The sequence below is a fragment of the Theobroma umbraticum genome, unplaced genomic scaffold, assembly GCF_002168275.2.
Source record: "Theobroma umbraticum cultivar Fairchild unplaced genomic scaffold, ASM216827v3 scaffold_20.0, whole genome shotgun sequence".
Taxonomy (NCBI): domain Eukaryota; kingdom Viridiplantae; phylum Streptophyta; class Magnoliopsida; order Malvales; family Malvaceae; genus Theobroma; species Theobroma umbraticum.
The window spans coordinates 6,710,642-6,730,510 of NW_018397266.1; the positions used below are offsets into that span (position 1 = coordinate 6,710,642).

At 30.5% G+C, this 19,869-nt stretch overlaps 1 protein-coding gene across 4 annotated transcripts; it reads left to right on the forward strand.

The window, feature by feature from the left end:
- The first annotated feature begins 16,153 nt into the window (after window positions 1-16,153).
- On the forward strand, window positions 16,154-19,554 carry LOC110423104 (5-formyltetrahydrofolate cyclo-ligase, mitochondrial-like). 4 transcript variants are annotated; one of them, XR_016351696.1, is made up of 8 exons: window positions 16,154-16,519; window positions 16,616-16,756; window positions 16,874-17,023; window positions 17,926-17,967; window positions 18,245-18,290; window positions 18,625-18,695; window positions 18,834-19,048; window positions 19,157-19,554. XR_016351696.1 is itself a non-coding variant. In XM_021437234.2 (7 exons), exons 1-7 carry the CDS (start codon window positions 16,222-16,224, stop codon window positions 18,968-18,970), a joined length of 885 nt encoding a protein of 294 aa, XP_021292909.2. In that variant the 5' UTR covers window positions 16,154-16,221; the 3' UTR covers window positions 18,971-19,554. The 4 variants fall into 4 exon arrangements, 3 of the variants coding, with proteins under 3 accessions (XP_021292909.2, XP_089640792.1, XP_089640791.1); XM_021437234.2 differs by having other exon boundaries at window positions 18,834-19,554; XM_089784666.1 differs by lacking the exon at window positions 18,625-18,695 and having other exon boundaries at window positions 18,834-19,554.
- Window positions 19,555-19,869: the final 315 nt, after the last annotated feature.

The following is a 19,869-nucleotide window of genomic DNA, read 5'->3' on the forward strand; positions in this document are numbered from 1 at the left end:
AATATATATACCTTTGTTTATATAAACTTAAAATTTACAAACCTTAAGAGAAGTTGTGAGATTATAATAGTTTTGAGACCTAGTTATTTTTTTTAATTTCATATAGTTAAGGAAAAACTAATATAATTAATTAAATAAATTCATAAAACTATGATTATTAATTACCTTTTAATGTCTTTTAATATATTTACTTTATTTATATTTGTTTCATTTATAAAGAATATAAATACTATTATACATATAGCAAAATACTTTTAGTTAGTGTGTGTATATATATACACTCTAAATATAAACATATTTACTTTCTATTTTGTGTTAACATTACAAAAATTATAACTTATAAAATTATAATTATAATATATATATCTTCATTTATATAAACTTATAATATATAAACTTATTTATCTAAAAGAAGTTGTGAGATTAGAATAGTTTTGAAACTTAGCTAGTTTTTTTTTTTTAATTTCATGTAATTAAGGACAAGCTCATATAATTAATTAAATTAATTAATGAAACTATGATTATTAATTAACTTGTAATGTCTTTTAATATCTATGCTTTATATATATTGGACTCATTTATAAAAAATATAATTACTATTATATATATACACTAAAATACTTTTAATATATATACTTTAAATATAAATATATTTACTTTTTATTTTGTGTTAACATTATAAAAATTTTAACTTATAAAGTTATTAATTATAATATATACATATATGCACACTTTATAATATATAACTTGTAATGTCTTTTAATACATACACTTTATATTATATATTATGTTCATTTATAAAAAATATAGTTACGATTATATAAGTTAATAATTACTAAACAATAAAATAATATTGATTTATATTATATATTATGTTCATTTATAAACACACTTTATTGTTTTTTATTATTTAAATTTAAATTTTATTATTTGTGTTTTTATTAATTTAATTGGGAGTTAATTATATGAGATATGTAGAAGAAATATTATTGTATATGGATATGGGTTCGAGTAAGGTAATTAGGTACCCATGAATAACATTTTTATAATTTTTTTATCTAATTAGGTTTTTGAAGGAGTTAGGGTAATTATAGGGTAGTGGGAATGTATTAGGGCTAGGGTTATGGTAGTAATTTTTAAAATTATTCAAGTAGTTTGTAGGGTTTGAGTATTTGATTTTTTATAAGGTAAGGGTTCGGGTACCTTGAAATTAACAGATACCCTGCTAGTTGACAACCCTAAAGACATGAACAAATAAATGAAAGGTTAAACCAATCAAGGTTACTAGACATACAAGTAAGTATTGTTTGAATTATAATGTGCTTTCTCTTTTTTGTAAATATTAATTCTCTAACTTTGTAACCTAATATTTACTTTTATGCTCATAATAGGAAGATAGTACTCAACATTTAACTTCGGTGGACCAGACTGCATTTGTCTCTTTTGTGGTGCTATAATGTGGTATGAAGAAAGAGTTGATACAACTTAAGTTACAACTTTTTGTACATTTACATTATGCTGTCAACAAGGTACGATTCAATTACCTTTTTTTAAGCGTAGACCAAATTTCTTAGATGTTTTGTTAGATCATAAAGGGAATAGTAGAAGTAGTAAATTTAGAGAGAACATTATTATTTACAGTTTTATGTTTCAATTTACTTTTATTGGTGGTAGGATAGATAATAGCATAAATAGTAGTCTAGGTCCATATATATTTAGAATCAATGGACAAAATCATCATCATATTGGTTCCTTGCTTACATCAGGTCGTATCAAATGGTCCATAAATATACATGACAATTATGACCATAATTCAAAATGAAATCATTGTGCTTATGCGTCTCCACATCAAATAAAAATTGGTTCAAAGGGTTTGTCCTGGCCCTTCTTGCTCAGAATCATATTAATTCGTTGAGTATGGTTCATATTTTAGACATGTCTTACTTTACGATCACAAATCACTAATCTCCATCCTTAAAATTTTACACCTCAAAACACATCAAAATATCATATGGCTCCATGGATCTTTAGACTTAAGATCATCAGTCTAGTTAAATTTTGTCAAATCCAAATATCAATCTCCAAGAGATTCCACAATCCGACACATTAGCTCTTAACACATTTTCGAGCATCCACCTCATGAGCTCGAACCAAACATCCACTTGTGGATGTTATTCCATACTTAAAAATCCCAATTTAATACTTAACGCTCTTTTTGCAGCCTTTTCAAAACCAATTAATAATTGGTGTCCCCTTTTTAAGTCTGCACATACAAAAGGGGGAGCATTCAAATAGAGTTGCAATCAAATCATTAAAGTAGTCGGCCAGCCCTAGAGTAATTCACATGTCTCTTTAATTAATAAGGGCCTTGGTCATTTCTCCATTGTTTCTATTTACTAGGGTCTACTCGTACCCCACTTTTTGACATCATATATTTTCAAGAGCCAATATTGCTCATCAAACTCATATCGGGAGAAAACTCACAATCAGTGCTCTTTAAGCACAAAATGTTGGCCATAAGCATAATTACAATCTCATTTATTTGCCCTTTCCGACTTATAAATCGTAACTCCAAATGTGATGGATTATAATCCAATATTTGCCTTATCTTTATTAGGCAATCCTTCACCTTCATGTGCCCTACCTCCATAGGCACATTGAGACCAAAACATCATCAGGTTTACATAATGGCAAGAAATCATTGCCTCAAAACCACATTTTTGTGTATTCTTATCCTCACAATGAATCCATATGTTGCATGACATTTTAGTCCAACACTCCAACATCCATACATATACCTTAGCTCTTTAAGCTTTATCACTTTTCCACCTGGGAGAAACTTCTCAAACTTCCTCACCAAGGGCATTCATAAGATGGACATAAGTTCGTAACATGGGGTCTAATGCCTAAAGCATCGACCATACGATTCTAGGTTTCCATTCTTAGCCACCACTCACAACTCTCATCATGAGTATATACTTATATACTACCCGACCATTCGTAAGCCACTCATGGCCATCTAGATTCATCTTCCTAATTAGGCTCAATATTATCTTATCAGATATATCTTTCGCCCTGGTAGTCTGCCTCGTTATGTAGGTTTATATCTAAATCTCAATCAAATTTGTTGACCAAACAAATCTCAAGAAGCTTATTCAAATCAAAGTTGCTCATATAGCACATACAAAAAAATGATGCTCCCTGGATAGTATCAAATATTTACTCCATAACAAATATGTCTAGTGATTAAACCATTAACACTACATCAAAGTCATCCTTTAGTGCCAAAGCCACTAGCAGTATATCAAAGTTACAAGGTTAGAATCTCCACTATGCTAAACTTGTGTCATACACGCTATCATTCTTCCCACAAAGCCAGCACTTAATTTGCTATGGTGGGGTCTAAGCTTTGGGCATAAGGTTACACTTATAGCTATAACCACCAATGCTTTACCCAGGGTACGCACATTCAAACCATAATCATTAGACCAAAGGATTTCTAAACATATTTCAAAATTGAGTCGTGAACCTTAAAATCATTATCTCCCAAAATTAAAATCATTTTCAAGTAAGTCAGTCATTGACAATATCACCTACAATTTAAATTTCAATTAGGCAACTCAACTCAAATGTATCTTTCCAGCATATTTCCACTTCATGGCTCATAGCAAAAAATCCATTTGAGGATTAAAAATTATAGGCTTATTCTCAAAGCCACTCATAACTTCAACAATCCCAATCATGTCTAGGAGCATTTCAACTCTTCGATCCCAATAGACATTATTATCAAATCTCCTAAAGCATCCTTGTCCTTAATCCAAACTATACAGGACTCGCTTAGCGTACTTACAGTCGATTACCCTTCAACTCTTCATGATCATCATAACAACATCCATATTCATCCAAAATCTAGGGCTCACACCATATTCAATAGCATCTAATCCATTTACCCCGATAATCAATATCATCAAAGGTGTCCTGATATTAATCTAAACTATACAGGACTTATATACATATTTTACCGATTAACACAAATCCATCTATGGAATATATTTTCTCCCCTGTCATACACACATAAATTCATAACTTATAAAAATCCATAATTACACTCACATATTCAATAAGCTCCCGATAGTCCATTCACATATCCACAATTTACAAAACTTGCTTTCCCTTGCAAGTACTTACCGTAAAACATCAGTTCAATCTATGTATTCCACGCTATATATGGTATGTCGACATCATCTTTTAGGCATATTTCAATGCTAAGCAGTCATACTCCAAATATTTATCATCCACAAACATCAAATTTGTAAATCCTTCAATTACTGAGTTTCACAATCACAAGGCAATCTTTATTTATTTAATGTCCCCAATAATTTAAAAAGGTGCATTCAGTGATAGGTCTACTTCTAGCTTATATCATTACATCTTTCTCTCCATATTGACTTTTATGCATTGTTTAATGCAATCAATCATGCCCACTTGGTGAAACTTAAGCTCATCCTTGGAGCTAATTCGCTAATTAGCCTTATCAAGTCATGACCATATGTCATTTATGATAAACATCGAGGCTTGCCCTTTTGCTAATTCACATACCTATTGCTTTAGGCCGATCATTCATAATCCCAAACACAAAACGAGCAAGCTTTAACATAAATCACTTACATCTGTGCACATCCAAATATTCAAATTCCTATCAGAGACATTCAAGCTATCTCCTTTAACACGTCATCCAAATCTAGTGGACCTAACAGTCCCAACTCATCCCCTACAACCAAAAGTCGTAAGAACACATTCCCATTAACAACTCCTTAAGAGCATCTTGCCCCAAAATCCTTTTATTGATGGCTCATCCTTCAAGGTGGCATCTTCACCAGAACCAGAGCATCACCATGTCCAACATTCATATACCAATATTCAAAGGGTAGGTTTACTAAAGACTCGGCAGTTCGTGCAGCCTCCTACTCATAATTAATGTTGCAATCACCAACCATAAACAATACTTTACACTAATCCCAACATTTCGTTGACAGAAAAATGTACCTAAGACACTTTAACCTAGGCACTCTGATACAAACTTTGTCACGAACCAAATTCGACGATCTATGATTGGCACACGAGCCCAACAGGTAAGCCCATTAAACTTGAGCAAGCCTCAGAGTTCATAACCATATAACTCAAATGCCAAAGGATTTATAATCAAATATTCATAATAATTTCAAATATATTACATTATCTTTGGCTCACAATCCATACAATTATATATAAGGCCATACACTGGCCATCAAATCGAGTTAATACATAGCAACCCATATACCATTCAAATGGCACATCGTGCCTAACATATTTACATCTAATAATACTTAAAGGTTGAAGGCCCACACCAAATTCAATATATAAGCTCAATCTTCCAACAAATTAGCTAAACCCTTACCTTAGAAGTTAGGTTGCCCAAATATAAGCTCCAAGTCTACAATAAACTCAAAATGAGAGAGTTTGGCCAAATTTGAAAATATTTATATCCAAGGTTATTAACCGATTAAATTGAGAATTAATTGGTAAAAATACGTAATCTTACCTCCGGATAGTTTCCTAAGCTAGGATCTAGCTTAAATGGGCTCCAAATGGAATTTGGGGCTTAAGGTTTTGTATAAGGTAAAGAGAGAATGGGGCAAAAATGGCCTCGAAACTCTTTTCTAGTTTTTACCTTTTCTCTTTGATGTATCGATACATTTGGCAATGTATCGATACATCTACCCTAATTTCAACTAGATGGATCAATACATTTCTAGTAGAATGCTCTTAAATGCCCTTTGCTTCAAATGTATCAACACATGTTCATCTTTCTAAGAATGTATCGATACATTTGCTAATGTATCAACACATCTTTCCTAGAGTACACCTTTCTTGCACCCAAACTTCCACAAATTCGAACTCAGCACCCCAAAATCATTTCTTTTTTTAATCTCATACCTCAAATAACTTTAGCACCCCAATCTCTTTTTAATCTCATACCTCAAATAACTCATATAATTCAATTCCGCATGCATATATTCTCAATTATACATCAAATCAAATCAAATCTAATCCTCAATCTATAGGATCAATCATCATTTTTGTCGATATTTACCTTACTAACATACTTAAATGTCAAAGCGTCAAACATTTGCACAATTTCATTAAGGATTTTAATTTAAACCAACATTCATAGTCATTTATCCCCTAGAGATATTCATATTCATCAAACCTTAAATAACTCCTCAAATCACTTGGCCAACATCACATATATGCCACATCAAAATCAGGGGTGTTACAAATATAATCTGATTTGAACTCTTAGATTTGATTATGTATATCTAGATTTAGATAAGATTGAACTAGATTAAGATTAGGATATAAGGGGTTATTAACTTATAAATAGGCCCCTCACTTTATTTGTAAAGACACATTCAAATAAGATCTTCTTTTTCTTTCTAAACAATTTCTCTCATATTTGTTCCTTCAAGTTATATTTGATAACACATTATCAGCACGATCCTCTAATCTCTCAAGCTTTTATATCATTTAGTTTTCATCATCATCTTAAAGTCAAAGTTTCAATCCTGTCAAGGTTTAAAAAATATTTCAATGGTTGGTTTTTAATTTTTGTTTTTAGCAAATCAAGTCAGTGACTTGAGATCTCTTTGACGTTTTCATTTCCTGAAAATCAACCTTAATGTGAATTTGCTATCATGTAGTATATATTATATTTTGTCCATTGATTTATTAAATTGGATTAAGCATGCAAACATATATAATTATATATGTTGTCTTTATTTTGGTAATGGGATATAATTTGCTCAATACATGATTTTTTGTTTTGAATTTCAATTATGATTATACTCAATATATGTAAATCTATTTTTAAACCTATGAGATTTTGCATAAGACATTTTTGAATTAAACATATGAAATTGACTTTGAATGATAATTATTTCGTAACAAGTGGAAAATAATTATACTTTAGATATCTGAAAATATATTTTGTTTTGGATTTCTTCTCTTTTTGTGGTTGAGCAAAAATAACTAACTATTAATGAAAAATCATGAACCCTGTCCATTCCTAGAAATGAATGCAACATAATTGAATAATTATAATCACGGACGTAGAAAAGTCGTCATAATTATTAGAATTGTGGTGGTTATACTAATCATTATTCAAGTAATAAAAATACTTTTAACTTACCAAGAGTAGATGAATAATGAAGAGATATAAGAAAAAGACAAAAGTGAACAAAAACAAAAAGAATATAAAAAATCTATGTTGTCAATATAGAATGGAAAGCCATTGGGCACACTCGTCACATGCTAAAACATCTTGTTGAACTTTATCAAGCATCACTAAAAGATAAAGGCAAAAAATATCAAAACAAATTTTGTTCAAGATGATTTTAACCATAGCCAAGTTGATATAATACATTTGGATGTTGTTGACTTTTCTTGTCTACCCTGATGGAGGAATTGATCATTTGATTGATAATGAAAATATTCAAGAATGAAATTTCTTAATAGTTTGTTGGTATAGTTTAATATAACTCTATTATGAAGATGCTTTTATATGTTTTCATTAAATTTAAATGATATGTTTTTATTATGCATTTTAATTCTATATTTAAAGTTCCCGTATATCAACTTGTAAGTTTCTTATTATATATATATATATATATATATATATATCTCTTATTTTATTGAAGACAAATATTGATAATTATCTAATAGTACAATATTAATTGAAGGCTTCGGAAGAGCCAATATTTAACTACCCATAGGAACAAAACTCATAATAAATGATACATTATTTTCTACTTAGTCTCAAAGAAATTTATTAAGTTTTAAACATATTTATTTATATTACATTTATTATCTCAAGTAAAAAGTATGTGTCGGAAAAATTACTCACTTTATTTTTTGGATTGTATTATAGAAATATCAAATTAATTGAAACTCATGCTATAGTAAATCAGAAGTTTACTAATAATTTTGATGCTTGGCATGACGGGTTGGGTCATCCCAGATGAATAATGATGCTAGAAATTTTTAAAAATTCATCTGGTCATCTATTGAAAATATAAAAGATTTTTCAATCTAATGAATTCTCATGTGCTGCTTGCTCTCAAGGTAAATTAATTATAAGATGATCACTAGCTAAAGTTATAACTAAATCCTCTATATTTTTTAAACGTATTCAAGGTGATATATGTGGATTTACACATCCACCATGTAGACCATTTAGTTATTTTATAGTTTTAACTGATGCATCAACTAAATGGTCTCATGTGTACTTATTATCAACTTGCAATTTGGCATTTATAAAATTACTTGTCCAAATTATTCATTTGCGAGCACATTTTCCTAATTATGCAATCAAAACTATTCATCTTGAAAATATTGGTGAATTTACATATACCAAGCCTTTAATGAATATTGCTTATTAGTTGGAATAACTATTGAACAGTCCATTGCTCATTTTCATACACAAAACGGTCTAATAGACATTTCCAATTGATTGCAAGGCCATTACTAATGAAAATTAAACTCCCTATTTCTGGTTGTGGGGTATGCCATTTTGTATGCAACAGCACTTGTATGCATTAGACCAATGAGTTATCATAAATTCTCTTTTATACAATTGGTTTATGGTCAGAAACCAATTGTTCTACCACAACGCACAAAGATGGGTCCTCGAAAGAGGTTAGGAATATATGTTGGATATGAATCTCCTTATATAATTAAATATTTGAATTTATTTTTCTAGTGGTGAATATTTTGTGGAAGTTTTAGATTTAGTTTTAATTAATTGCATGCTTTAGGATTAGTTTATCATTTAAATTTTTATGCTTGCTTGAATCTTTAGGAATCTAGAGTAGAATTGTGCCAAATTTTTTTATGATATTCCATATCCAATGATGAGAACTTAATTATCTTGAATTTTTTAGCTTTCGATGAATAAGGTTTTTGTTTGGATTCATGCTAAATTCTTTTGTTTAGTATCATTGTTAGGATTTGATTTCCACAATTTTGAGCACTATATTTTTTGCTTTGAATTATTGTGCATACTCAAAGAAGATTTATGTAGATATAAAAATTGGATTATGTCAAGAATTATAGAATTTGCTTGATTCTCTCTCAAGGTGAAATCTTAAGCAATACTTAGTTAGGGAAATAATTTAGCCCATCTTTGGACCGTTCAAGCATTTCAAGATAACCTTGATATATTTTTATTCCTATTTTACCCCTTTGAGCCTAATTTACCTTTTCTTTATTTAACCACATAATAATTAGCCTAGCCTTAAAATACAATTTCAATTTAGCAACCCTCACTCTTAAGCATGTATATTGTTTTAGGAAATATATATTGAGCTAAATGCATATGGTAGAAAGGTGATATTGATGTGAAAACATTCAAAATATTAAAAATCACCCCACTACTTACAATAAAAAGAAATAAGTTTGAGGGTGTGAAATTGTGATAAAAAAGAAAACAAGAAAAAAAGGAAAAGTAGAATAAAGTGTTGATAAAAAAAAAAGTTCAAATGTCGAAAAAAGAGGCGTATGTCGAGAATGAGAATATAACTCTAAATAGATCTTAAAATAAATAGGTCCTCTATCCTACTTTAACCTAGCCATACATTACAAGCTTAATAAAAACCTATTGATCCCTGACTTAGTATTAGTTTACATTGGTGGGGAGAGAGATGTAAAGCAAATTTAAGGAATTCTAGTACTAATTTGAATTTTGCATTGGCATAAACTCATTCGGATAGCATAGTATTCTTGGTAAAAGATTTCACACATATACGAAAATCCATTTGAGAATGTGCTTGCACTGGAATTGAAATATGAATTGGAATTATGCCTATATTTTTCCTTTAGTTAAAGATTGATAGACATACTTTTAAGGAAATTATGAGGGATCATTAAGTTGGTGCACTCTATCTCTAGTAGTCGTTTTATTTATTTTGTTTTCACCATTTAAATTATTTTTCGTAAGTTAGTTCTTTTCTATGTTTTGCTCGAGGACTAGGAAAATATTATGTTTAGGGGTGCAATAGCTCTATGATATAGAGTTATTTGGACTTAATTTTGATAATAATTTATCTTAGCTATTGTAGTAATGTAGCGAAATTAGTAGCTTTTATTTAATTATTCTAAGTTAGTTAATTAGGTGAATCAATCTAATCTTAGTTAAGTTTGTACTTAAATTGGAGTTAATATGCCTAAGATTTGTTATTATTGATTAATTTTCTGATTTTGTAGGTGTGCAATTAAAAAGGTAAAAAATGGTTATGTGTTCATGAGATGTAGACCTTCACTGCACATGTCTCAATATTTTGATCATAACTTTCCTTACAGAACTCTGAATAAGGTGGTTTTCTGACCATTGGAAATATAAGAGAAAAACCAACAATTTTCATATTTACCATTTTGCCTAGTTTGGCTTGGAAAGTAGTCAAAAACCTTGTCGAAATTAAAGCACTATAGTAGTCGAAAACATAGGAAGCGAGGCTACGGCCTTGAAGGAGGCAGGCCGTTGTGCCTCAACAAGAAAATCACGTTTTAAGAAACAAAATGGTTAAGGCCAAGGTACACCTGAAGGTAGGCCGTAACCTTAACGAGAATAGTTAAAAAAATCAAAATTTAAGCCCAAAAAGTGAAAAAACTCATTGTGCTTTAAGACTTCTTTTTTGACTCTATCTTATACCCTATTTATGCAAACTTTTAATTGAATTTTATAGGCACAATAAACAAAAGATTTAGAGCTAAGATTCAACCACAAAATCATTGAAGAAAAGTCTCATTGGAGCTAAGAAGAAATTGAATGATTCAAGAAGATTTGAAGATTAAGATTTCAATTCTTAGAGTTTCTTTATTCTTTTTGTTATTCTTTATTTTTCTTAGTTTGGTTTCAAAGTTTAAACTTGTGTGACGTTATGGGAACTAATTTAGTTATCAAGATTATAATTAAACTCAATACGTAATCTGAATTATTTATCTCTCTTTTGCTTATGTTTGATAGTTTTAAATTGTTTATTCTATTCTATTTTTAATGTTTCTAATTGCCTAATCAACAATTAGATTGATCTGGATACCTAATTTAAACCTTGACAAAGGAGATTTAGGTAGACCTTAAATAGAAAAGCATACGATCGAATGCAATTAGTTGATTAAGTAGTTTTATTTGTATATAGGGTAGGCATACACTTATAAGCCATATGTAGTCAAGATTAGAGTATGAACTTAATGAATTTTTCTTAAATTTATTTTGGATAGACATATAAAAAGTAAATTGGAATAGATATTTTTGTAAGAAACTCGACAAAACCTTGTAAATAATTTAAAACTCTAGGTTAACAACTTAATTCATTGAAGTAATTTAAAAGAAAGAGAGAGAGAAAATATTTAGATAAAGTATTGAGGGATATTATAATTATAGATTTAATAGTTGATAGAATTTTTAAAAACAAACTTGTTATTTAGTTTTAGTTTTAGTTTGTTAGTTTTAATTTTTTTAATAATTTTAAATTTAATTGTTTGAATAAGATTAGGGCGTATTAATTTTAATAGTTAGCAAGTAGGGAAATTCAATTCTCCGTGGCAATGAATTCTACTTTAATCCTTACTTGCTAACTATTAACATTAACACATCCTAATCTTATCGAAACAATTAAATTTAAAATTATTAAAAAGAAAAATTAAAACAAACAAAATAAAACTAAAACTAAATAACAAATTTGTTTTTGAAGATTAAATCAACTACCAAAACTAATATTATGATTTCCTTCAATACTTATCCGAATATTGTCTCTCTTAACTTACTTTAATGGATTAAGTTGCTAACCTAGAGTCCTAAATTATTTACAAGTCTGTATCAAGTTTTTTGTAAAAATATCTCTCCCAAATAATATACTATATATCTATGTAAATTAAGTTGAAGAAAGATTCATTAAGTTCATACTTTCATCTTGGCTACGCATGGCTTATAGGTGTATGTCTACCCTATATGCAAATTAAATAACCTAATCAACTAAGTGCATTTGATCATACACTATTCTATTCAAGATCTACCTAAATCTCTTTCGTCAAGGTTTAACTTAGGTTTCTAGATCAATCTAATTGGTGATCAAGACAATTAGAAGCATTAAAAACAAAATAGAATAAACAACTTAAAACCATTAAACTTAAGTAAAAGAGAGAAATAATTTAGCTACATACTGAGTTCAATCATAATCTTAAATAACTAAATTAATTCTCATAATGTCACACATGATCATCAAATAAAGTTTAAACATTGAAACCAAACCAAGAAAAATAAAGCATAACAAAAAGAATAAAAAAACTCTAAGAGTTGAAATCTTGATCTCTAAATCTTCTTGAATTCTTCAATTTCTACTCAGTTCCAATGAGACTTTTCTTCAATGATTTTATGGCTGAATCTTAGCTTTAAATCTTGTATTGTCATGCCTTTAAAAGTTCTTTGAAAGGTTGCATAAATAGGGCTCAACATCGAGTCAAAAAAGAAGTCTAAATGCATAAGGAGTTTTCTTACTTTTTGGGCTTAAACTTAGCTATTCTCGTCAGAGGCCATGGCCTACCTTCAGGTGAGCCTTAGCCTCAAGCATTCTGTTGCTTGAAATGTGATTTTTTTGTTGGGGCACCGTAGCTTACCTCCTCCAAGGCTACAAATTTGTTTCATTTGTTTTGGACTACTATAGTGCTTCAATTTCAACAAGGTTTTTGACAACCTTCCAGGACAAATTGGGTAAAGTGTAAGCAAGAAAATTGTATACCTGTCTCTTATCTTTACTATGGTCTAAAAATCAGCTCATTTGGTGTTCTGTAAAGAAAGTTATAATCAAAATACCAAGACATATAAAGTGAAGGTTTTCATCTCATAAACACTTAACTTGATAATTTTTCACCCTTTTAATTGCACACTTACAAAATCAGTAAATTAATCAATAATAACATATCTTACGCACATTAATGCTAATTTAAGTACAAATTTAACTAAGATTAGGTTGACTCACTTACTTAATTAACTTAAAATAATTAAATAAAACTTACTAATTTCTATACATTACTACAATAATTAAGCTAAATTATTATCAAAATTAAGTCCAAATAACTCTATATCATATAGAGATCAATATCTAGAACTATTAACAGAAGATTTATTCACAAAAAAATTTGTCGATCGTCATTTCGATGAAACTATTTTTTCAACAATAAAAAGAGAAAATAAGCAACTGGAAAAAGAAATTTCTTGGAATGTATTATCATTATCTAGTTTTGATCCTCACACAAATCAATGTGAACTTGAAGTTCAAAAGATAATTCATTTGTAAAATTTAACAAATCAGTTGCCAGACGTATTTATTGACTTAGAAAAAATATCTAAATCTCCAATACTAATTGTAATTGCTCCTACTAGAATTGATGTCCTCGCAAGACAAGGCACGACAAAAGTGTGGGAAATCAATCTATTCCAAAAATAAAATTCTCAAAAACGAAAAGTAGTACATATACAAAATGGTCAGAAAGAAGAAACAAAAACACTAAAAGAGACCCTAACATAATTAATAAAATTCAAAAAGAAATTCAAGTACCTAAAACCATTGAAAATGAGAGATCTCAATAAATTATGTTATGATGAGAAAAAATGGAGCCAAAATGAAATAAACGTCAATGATATTTTTGCATAAATGTAAAGTTCAATATTATAAAGAAAATGGAAATCTTAAACCTACATATATTAAAGAATGTAGACATAGAAATGATTGGTCAATATAGAATGACGATGTAAGGGCCCAAGTCTAACCACTGGCCCAACAACTTTTTGGGCCTAAACCACATAGCCCTCAAAAGCTTAAGCTCATGTCGTTAATAATGACAAACTTGGATTGTTATATAAGTCTTAACAATCACATTCATATCTGATATGAAATGTGGGGTATCACAATCCCACCCACTCAAATCCTTAATATCCTCATTAAGGAATTACAACACGTCCACGGGACCAAAATCTCACTAAAGCAATGTGCATGCCCATATCAAACTGACGCAAGCTCTAATACCATTTATAACGACCCAAGTCCAACCATTAGCCCAATAGCTTTTTGGACCTAAACCACGTGGCCTTCAAAAGCTTAAGCTCAAGTTGCTAGTAATGATGAACTTAAATTGTTATATAGGTCTTAATAATCACATTCATATCTAATGTGGGATGTGGGGTATCACAAATGTAATCATGATGGAATTGAATTCACTTGCAAAACATAAAGCTTTCAAACCTGGACTACCAAATGGTGTAAAACGAATGGGATATAAATGAATATTTGCATGAAAACAAAATGAAGAGAAAATGAGATTGTTAAATATAAAGCATGACTTGTCACATAAGGTTTTATCTAAAGACATGGTATTAATTATAAAGAGACATATTCTCTTGTGGTGGATGCAATTATAATTACATATTAACTAGTTTGGCAATACATGAAAAGATGAAAATGCATCTAATGAATATAATTACAGCCTATTTATATAGTCCATTTGATATTGATATTTATAAGAAAATTCATGAAGGATTTAAGTTGCTTGAAGCAAAAAAATTTGAATTCTTGAAAAATTTATTCAATCAAATTAAAATAAATATATATGTGGATTAAAACAATCTGAACATATGTGGTATAATTGCCTTAGTGAATATTTGTTGAAAGAAGGCTATAAAATGATCTTATATACCCATGTGTTTTCATGGAAAGATTAAGATTTAAATTTTTCATAATTGTTGTTTATGTTAATAACTTGAATATTATTGGAACTCTTGAAGAGTTATCAAAGCCATGGATAACTTAAAGAAAGAATTTAAGATGAAAAATTTTGAAAAAGCAAAGTTTGGTTTGAGTCTTCAAATTGAGCACTTGATAAATGAAATTTTTGTTCATCAATCATATTATATAGCAAATGCTAAAACGATTTTATATGGACAAAGCATATTTATTGAATTCACTAATGCTGGTAAGATCACTGGACGTGAAAAAAAAAACCCTTTCCAACCTCGTGAGGATGATAAAAAACTTTTTGATCCTGAAATATCATATCTTAATAAAATTAGAGCACTAATGTATTTTGCTAGTAATATACAATCTGGTATAACATTTGCTGTAAATTTATTAGTAAGATATAGTTCTTCTCCAACTCAAAAATATTGGAATAAAATTAAACATATGCTCTGATATCTCTGAGGAATAATAAACATAGGCTTATATTACTCAAATGTATAAATTTATTAATTCATACATTAATCAATAAAAAATTAATTTGTCAAGATATTCTTTATTTTTTTCCTCAAATATTGAACTTAGTACATGTATAGTGTATTATGATTATACGAATATTACTTAATTACCAAATTACGAAATATCATTATTCGTGACGAGTAAATTATTGAAAATGTCATTAAAATAACAAAGAAAATGAAGTTAAAGATGATAGTTCTATACTGAAGCTTGTTTTGCACAAAAATACACTCAAAACAATAATCACATTGCATAATTTCCTCCTACAATATGAGAACACTACACTGAAACTTAATGCACTAAGAAAAGTTAAAGATGATGCCTAAAGAGATATCAATTTTAAGAAAAAATAAGTAACATTAGAGTCATAAGACCTCCAAATTGAAACATGTATATAAGGATATTATTAATTTTGATGTATAAAGATATTATTAATTTATATATTAAGTGTGACCTGTATTTTTTTTCAAATATAATAACTTATAAATTTAGTAAATTATTAATTTACCATATTGGTCCAAATCGAGACTGATTAAAAATATTATTTAATGAGCTTATTAATTTATATAAGTTTTACTGTAAACTGAATTAAATCAAGATTAAAATTTAAGAGATTATTAGTTTACAAATAAGCCTCTCACTTTATTTGTTTGTAAAGGCATAATCCAATAAGATCTTATTGTTTCTAAATTATTTAGCTCTGTTTTTATAAATTATATTTCATAATAATTTGTGATTTAAAAACTAAATAACAGTAAAATACCAAATAGCTTATTATTACGTGACATTATTTCATTGGATGAAAACTGAAAACTATGCACCAACCGGATATGGAAGGGTAACATCAACCAACGGACAGGAGCCTTGTAACGACCATGAAATGGGCGCCATCGACCTCTATCCAAACTGCGAACCGCAGAGCATGTTTCTTCACTGCTCAGCCACGAGGCTAATTTGCAAGGCAAAAGAGGTGGCGCAAGTTGCCCCCCCGCGCGCGATAGCCTCGCTCACCATCGGCTCTGCTGCGAACTTAAGCCGCACATTCGTCACCATGAACAAAGACGACGTCGTAGTGGATCCCGTTGAGCTCGAAGCCATATTCGAACAGAAACGATCTCTCAGATCCAAAGTACGCAAAGCTCTCAAAAACATGGACCCAATCCAGAGATCTCAAGAAGGTAGGTACAAATAAGTTTATTTTTTTATTTATTTTGATTGCATTTTAAGTGTTTGTTCAGTTATGTCAAAGAAAATTTCTCTTCCTTGGGTTTCAGATAATGCAATTCAGAATATGGTTCTAGAATCCTCATGGTTCAAAGCTAGTAAGAGCTTATGTGCTTACATAAGTTCTCCCACTTTACGCGAAGCCGATACTTCAAGGATTGTGTCGGATGTTTTGTCAAGTCCAGCCAAAGGTGTTTTTTTCTTTTTGGGTTACTTTTCAAGTTACATAACATGAATTCATTGTTAAGCTAGGGGAGATTCTGGTTGCTGATTTTTCTTTTTTTTTTATTAAAAAAAAAAACTTAAAGAGAGGAAGAAGCTTTATGTTCCGCGTGTGGAGGACATGAATAGCAATATGAAAATGCTAATGATATCCGGCCTTAATGATCTCATCGAAAAAACAATGAACATCTTGGAACCCGCCTTAGTAGATTCTGATGGGAACAAACGTGAAGATGGTATGATTTCTAGATATTTACTTCTATGTTTGCATTTTAAGCTGGTGTTTGTTCCTTAGAACGGAAAAATTAAGTGTTCCATATATGGGTGATGCTTCATTCTCGCCGTGGTACTCTGCATTAACTGGTACAAATGTTTAAGAATGTTTGTGTAGTCATCTCTTTAGGTTCATTGGAATTAAGATTGGAAATTGGCAGCTAAGACTATGACATCATCACTGCTGCATTGGAATTTCTGTTTCAACTTATCTTGTAAAGGGGTTTGTTACCTAGTATATTGTGCATCTCAGAATCAAATGACTCACATTGCAATTCTAAGTTTAATGAGTCAAATTTAATTTCTGTGGTGCAGAGTTATAAGCCTTGCTGCTTCTGATTGGATTAAGGAAGAAGCATCTACTTGTTTTGATGGCTTTTCTGATCAATGGCTTTCTGAACTTGCCATGTTGATCATTTATAAGATGTGATTAACTTCAAACAGATGAAACCATATTTGCTTTATTATTCCACCATTAGAGCAACCTTTTTTTCAAGTCACTCTAACACCACATCACCTGACGAATTCAATTTAGAATAGTCCCATTGATGCTTATTGGTCTTCAAGATGTCTGTTGGCTGTTCCATGTTTCTCTTAAAAATGAAAATAATAACATCTTTTGTTTCCCATTTGAATTTCAACTGTAGGCAGTACTAAAGTTCTTTGCCTTTTTAGTCTCAAATAGTTGTGAAAGTTTTACCAGGAGAATAGTATCTATAACTTTTTGACATCACCTGGAGTACGATCCCCAAACCTGTTTCTTATTATTCATCATGGCATACTCTGCATATATATTTTCCTTGGTAAGGCTGATACAATTTTTGTGTTGGTAAGGCTGCTAATCATTGGAAAATACCTAGTGCAGTTATGCAGGCAAGTCATCCAGTCGACCTGTTTATCGTACCCGGTATTTGTCTTCATCCTTCCATTAGTTTCATGAACAATGAAGAATTCTGTTGAACTTTTATTAGTCTCTGATGTAGCTTTCATATTCACACTTTCTAACACCTTCTCTCCCTCAAAATCAATATGAAAAAATGGGAAAATTTACACTTCCCACATCCACACTTATAGTGGAGATGCAGAGCGTGGAGTACCCATATGTATTTTTCCTTTCTTATCCTGCTTCATTTCTCTTTCTGGTTTGTATATGAAAACTTTCACTCTGTTTCTATTTCTTTCAGGGCTTGCATTTGATAAATCTGGAAGCCGTCTGGGCCGTAGTGGGGGGTGAGTCAATGCATTTTAGCTTTCTGGTTTATTGCATTATTCTTGTTCATTTTTGGATGGCATTGTCATGAATCATATTAAATACAGTCATCATGGTTCCATATTAGCTATACTGGTTTTTATGGTTCTTGTCTTCAGCTATAAATATATGATTATTAGACTCACTGTGACTGCTCTGACATAAGCATTAGTTGTTGACCAAAGAAGTTGTAACAGACTTAGATATATAACTATTTGTCTTTTTGTTTACTTCATTAGCATTTTGATTATATTGTCTTTAGACATTTTTGCTTAATTTTCTTTCGTTATTTCGATGCATGATGTTATCTGGAAGTTACTATGATTTGTTCCTAAAGAACTATCAAGAGCTCACAAAGAAGAGGGGATGGAAGCAGCCCCTTCTTGGTAATTCCCTCTGATGCTGGATCTTCACTTAATTGCACAGGAATAATACATGTTTCAGGACCTAATTGCACCCACTATATATATTGTGTTATATATTCTACTGTTTGAAATGTATGCTTGACTATTATTTGTTTGCAGTTGGATTGTCATATTCTGTGCAAATTATGGAAGAAGGAGCAATACCTGTCACTCCCTTTGACATTCCCGTGCATGCTCTTGTATCTCCGGCTGGTTTCACTCCAATAAGCACAGCTGCTTTGAGGAGATGTGATTGAGCAAAGCTATCTCTTTTCTGTGGCAATAACATGTGTCTTTCATTGATTTGGAAGCTGGGTTCTAACGAAAATGAAAAAGTATGGTTAGCATCTCAAATTGGTGAAGCTTGAACAGGACATATAGAGTTCCTATTTTATTTGCTTATTAGTGGAAGGAATTTCAATTGGATGGCTTTGCTTTGACAGAAGTCTTGAAAGTGGTAATTGCGGAAGTGGAAATATTGTGGATCAGGGTGATTTTCTTGCTTTCTTTGGAAGTTCAAAGTTTATGATATTTTTGAATTATGATGCTGTTGAAAGCAGTAGTCTGGCTGCGAAAATGTAATCAATCGTAACAGGAGAGAGTATCATGGTAGACAACCACAATCAACTTGCCCGGGAGGTTATTAACAAAGAAGCTTGCAGTCAAGATGCTTTCCAGGCTGCCTTCATATTGCTTCTGCTGCTTCTGTGGGCAACAGGAGTAGTTTACTGGACAAAATATCGTACTTGAAAAGTTTTGTTATAGTTCCCAACTACATATTCTCTTTTTTCCTTTAATTCTTCTTTTGATAAATTCATGTCTCGCTGGAACTTGTATGTGAGTACGTGCCAATGAGGAACTATTTACTTTGCACCCCTGACGACCTGTGAAGTAATTCCTGCGATTCCATTTCCAGTGCAAGGAAAAATACATTGCCTGATGCAAGTGCCTAGTCTGCAATGTCAAATTGACGACAGTGAGTATGGCACAAGGATCTTAAAAATGTCTCGTAGGGTTCTGATTTTCAAATTTGGGTTTGGGTTTGGGTTCTTTACATATCTTGGTTCATTTCTTCTATAAAATTATTTTACAAGTTGATGAATCAATATGGTACTAGGCCATAAAGCCCTGGTAAAAGAAAATAGCATGACCAAGT